General features: G+C 35.1%; 1 protein-coding gene across 1 annotated transcript; it reads left to right on the top strand.

Moving 5' to 3' along the window:
* Nucleotides 1-201: 201 nt before the first annotated feature.
* On the top strand, nucleotides 202-4,726 carry LOC137822847 (putative transcription factor KAN4). The gene is made up of 7 exons (XM_068627853.2): nucleotides 202-574; nucleotides 795-1,302; nucleotides 1,624-1,700; nucleotides 1,940-1,979; nucleotides 2,412-2,523; nucleotides 3,991-4,090; nucleotides 4,208-4,726. Exons 1-7 carry the CDS (start codon nucleotides 512-514, stop codon nucleotides 4,358-4,360), a joined length of 1,053 nt encoding a protein of 350 aa, XP_068483954.1. The 5' UTR covers nucleotides 202-511; the 3' UTR covers nucleotides 4,361-4,726.
* The last annotated feature ends 205 nt before the right edge of the window (nucleotides 4,727-4,931 follow it).

The following is a 4,931-nucleotide window of genomic DNA, read 5'->3' as shown; positions in this document are numbered from 1 at the left end:
ATTCCAACCATTCCTGACAAAACCACCATTATATCGCCCCAACCTCATTAAGTAAAAAGAAAAGAAAAAAACATTTTACTGCTGCACTGCACGTACCTGCCTCTCTATTTCCTTCTCTTACTCTCTGCATATACAGTCCTTTCATATTCATCACTAATCCTCAGCTTCCATAAATAACTACTCCTTTTTCGCTACCTTTTCGTTCAAACAACCATCCCCAACAAACAACTCCTATCAATTCTCTTTCCCTACTCACAACTAGTCTCTGCAATATTAAACATTGTTTCGTCACTGCTTTGATTGCAACTTTCCGTGTCGTCCTTCATCCCTACTCATGCTACTTAAAACACAATCACCTCTCACCAAACCAATCCAAATCATAAGCCAGTCATCACATAAACCACATCCATATATAAAACATAAGTAGTCCCTAGCTTTTTTCTAGAGACTTCAACTATTCTATACAAGAAACATTTCTATTTGAACTGGACAGGACTCTTTTGACTATTTAATGGAATTGTACGTCATGAGCTCGTACTCAAAACCACTTTTAAATTGGAACAACTCCACACCAGTGAGTCTTACTCAGTTACTCTCTACCTTTCTTTTTCTTTTTAATTATCTCTTTCAATCATTCACTCTATTCCTTCATATTTCCCTCACCACCTCCTACTTTCTATGTCTTACTATATTTGATTCACTATTTCATTTCCACATCCTTGATTAAACTCTCATTCTTTTCCTTTCTTATGTATTTGTACCCTCACTGCCCACTTCTGTAACTCATATTCCAGATCTCTACAATCCCCATGTGCACCTCTCCGCACGCAGTAATGCCAACCTTTGCACCCATGCCAGAGCCAGACCTCTCCTTAAACATCAGCCCTCCCTTCACTTCAGATCCTGACGCTAAACAGGTGGAAACAACCTGCACCGGATTAACGTTAACCACCAAAACGCTTTACACCGATCTGTGCTCAACCTCGGATTCTGGTAGCAGTGGAAGCGATTTAAGCAACGAAAATGGTTTTAGCAACACTCTCTACAACCTTGGTCATCGTGAACCAACATTGAGCTTAGGCTTCGGAAGGGAAAATTTGAATCCTTATCGTATCCAAGGAGCAGTGTTGAGAAACTTCAATCACCACAACAACCAACCTCAGACCAATACCTTTGATTTCAAACGAAATGCTAGAGGCATTCCAGGTGTGAAAAGAAGCTCCAGAGCTCCTAGAATGCGATGGACTACGACCCTCCACGCTCATTTTGTTCATGTGGTTCAACTTCTTGGCGGGCATGAAAGTAAATCATCAATTCAAGAATCTAAGCATAGTTTGCATGCTATGTATGATTCAGGTTTTGAACTGTGGTTGTAACCGCGGTCACTTTTTTTTCTTGCGACCTTTGAAGTTGTGTGGAATTGCTTACAATTGCAACGTTCTAGTTGTGGTTGAAGAAACCCTCAAAAAACCTTGATGTCGCGGCGGAAATCGTGACTGCGGACCATTTTTTAAACCTTGAATGATTAGTTTGATCCTTTGTTTCGTCACTATTCCGTTATGAAAGTTTGATATCATATTACTCTCGCTTATTCGTTTTGGTTGCATGTTTTGTTGGTCGCAGGGGCAACTCCGAAGTCTGTGTTAGAGTTAATGAACGTTAAGGATCTAACTCTAGCTCACGTGAAGAGTCACTTGCAGGTGGGGTTACTGTTCCTATCTCTATGCATTCTCCCTAGTCCTTTTTTTTCGTGGTAATTCATGAAATTTCCTATTTATTTTTTTCTGACTTGACAAAACAAACATATAAAGTTCCTTAGTCATTGCCTCCCGTAGTGGGGAAGCTAGAACAAAGACTAAGGACAAAGGGGTATCTAGATGCTAATCTTAGCGTTGTGGACTTTTCTTCTCATTTTATTTCATGCGGGATGTTCATGCAGATGTATAGAACAGTGAAGAGCTCTGACAAAAGCAGCGCAGGTAGTTGGATGTTCCCTCTCAAGGACCCCATTTTCGTTTCTTCTATTATTGTTATTCTCTTTGTTTGAAATCCTTGGTGATTCGAGTGTGGCAGCCCATGATTTGTTCTAGTACTGTTCTGAATTAAAAATTGAGAAATTATATTCCTAAAACTTTTCTTCTGACTCTTTTTGTTTCACAAAAGTGTTGCTATGATCTTCTTAAAAGTCTAATGTTTTCGGAACTGGACCAATAAATAAACCAGTTTGAACACTCTAACAGAAAAATAAAATAAAGTTATAAGAGTTATGATAATTAAAAGGAAAGAAAGAACAATATATATACATAATTGGTTGGGATACGACTATAAGTTTAAAGTCTACATGTGAATTATTAAGCTAGTGTCTGATAAAGCAAGAGTACTGGCTCTATCGGCCGGTGGTGAAATTGCAGGTTATGGGCAGACAGGTATAGGGTTGAGCCAAAAACCAGGGATTGTCGATCTGCATGGAGCCTTAGCTTGTGAGAGACCAAATTTGCCACAGCCGCTGTTAAAGTTCCACAGGTATTGATTGCACTATTCCACACCTCTTATCTCCTATAATTTCAGTTTTTTTTCTGTGCAGATATTCTTTCTTCTTTTCTCTGCAAAAATAATGTCAACCTAATTAATTTCTTTTTGGGGGAGAATGTAAACAATATTATGATAATGATTTTTATATGGAAAATTAAAAAAAAAATAGTAGAAGAACGAGGAGACAGAAAAAAAAGGAAAATGTCACACACACAAGTTTATTTATAATCTCTCTCTCTCTGAAAAAAAAAGGAAAATGTCACACATCCAAATAGGTTTAAATGCAGCTTTAGTGAAATTATTTTATCTGTATTTTCCTTCTACATTTTACAGCTAACAAAATGGTGTGCATTATGCATACAAGAACAATAATATTTGTATACTTGTACAGTATTTCTATCTCTTTTTCCTTCTCACTTATTGATGCATCGTATTAATTACTTATGATATTAAAAAAAGTTATCTCTATTTTTTTCATCTTTTATCTCTGAAATATATATCACCCATATACGATATTAAAAGGTGAATTTTGAGATAGGTATATAGAAAAAGGAATATTACAAGTACTTTTTTACATGAATATGCTATCAATATTTTTCTTTTATATATTTTCACTACTGAGTTCTGTGATAAATATAGTGTTGCGGGAGATATACTGTGTTCATTTATTTTAAAGTGAGATAGAACTAAACCTAAAAGAATTAATCTTATAACTGCTGAATACAGCCATACATTTAATATTGAAACATGTATATGAGCAGAGAAATTGATTGTAGCAAGTGGTTAAACAGTCACTACACAAAACCTAGAGGTTTCTATGTTTATGGGATGTCATTTATTTGGTACAACAACCATAGTTATACACCTTAATCTATCTGTTCCTTCCACGTTATATTTATAATCTATTATAATTTTCACTTCTCTCATTCCCTTATAAAGAATACACAGTAAGTGAGTATATGATTGCATTTAGCAGTGATTCACAATACTGCTGTACACTATATCTTTTTCTTCTATAATATTCCATCGCCAAATTTTTATGTTAAGTCATTTACATGGGTAAAAATAAAATGTAAAGTATAAAAGAGTCACTATCTAGAGGATAATGTTCATTTTTCAAGACATTTTTTTATATTTTTCATTCAGTTATCTATAGTTCAACACAAAACTGATATATACCAGTATCACGACCCAAGCTTTCTCTCATGATTTTCCTTTCCTGTTAATACACACTACTTCTCACTCGCTCTCCAAGTTAATTACTATGAGTTTTACCATCAAAAAGACAATGATAATTATAAACAGATAACAAATGCTATTAGGATTTGATCGATCTAACATTTTTGCTTGCCTCTATACAATGCTAAAAATGAAGATTAACTATATCTTTCGTTGCTTTGACACATCTACGTACCTTCTTTGCCTACAAATTTCTTCACCTACTTTTTTTACACTCAGGGCGCCATGGCAGTCATCGATGGAGACAAATTCCATAAATTACACACAGAACCCCATTATCAATTCAATGTATTCTCATCTCAAAGGAAACCAAACCATGGTAAGTTGGAACCCATAGATTCAAACATGGCTTTCACTAGTTTCGGTGCAGTTTGCATGTACTATATACATCTTCAAAATAATTGATTACACTGGAGTAATAGTAATATTTAAACAGGTGGGTGGACAGCATTATGGAGGCCTGTCGAATTGCATGGAGGAGAAATTGGAATCTTGCTCTTTGTCACGTTCCGATATGACGCTAGACCTAGAATTTACCCTTGGAAGGCCCACTACTTGCAAAGAGATCACGCAGAAACAAGAGAATTAACTCTTCTCTGGTGTTGAATATATTGCAACCCTTTCTTTTCTCATCCAACATTATACTATTACTGAGAGAAGAGGAATTTTATAATCAGTTTCATTTTCCATGATACATATATTTATGAGGTTTGTCTAGCTAGAAAAAGAGATGAGAGAAGAGGATAAATCTTTGCTAGGAAACATTTGCTTCTGTCCAAAGAATTCAGAATATGTCTTTAATGTCATTTTCAGTGCAAAGAGTAGAAGAAATATAATAGTTCTCTCAGACAATGGACCATATGTTGTAATCGTTCAGAAAGAGGACCCATGTTGAACAGGTGGGTCAAGATTTATGCGAGACTGTCATGACATCACTCTCAGATCATGCTTCGTATTTGCATCTAAGAGAGTTATGATTTCTCTCTGAAACCCATTATTTCTTTTCCTTTTCTTACCACTAACTTCAGCCTTTCGATTTCAAAGTTTCTTCACAATTTATTTCGTATTCATTTTTATTTACAATTTTTGTAATTAATTATAAAATATCACTTTATTTTAATATTTATGCTAGAAATAGTAAAAATATTTTCCTTCTTTTT

This window comes from Phaseolus vulgaris, chromosome 9 (genome assembly GCF_051622355.1).
Source record: "Phaseolus vulgaris cultivar YP4 chromosome 9, ASM5162235v1, whole genome shotgun sequence".
In the NCBI taxonomy this organism is placed as follows: domain Eukaryota; kingdom Viridiplantae; phylum Streptophyta; class Magnoliopsida; order Fabales; family Fabaceae; genus Phaseolus; species Phaseolus vulgaris.
Note: the sequence above shows the minus strand (reverse complement) of the source record. Positions and strands in the feature narration are given on the sequence as shown.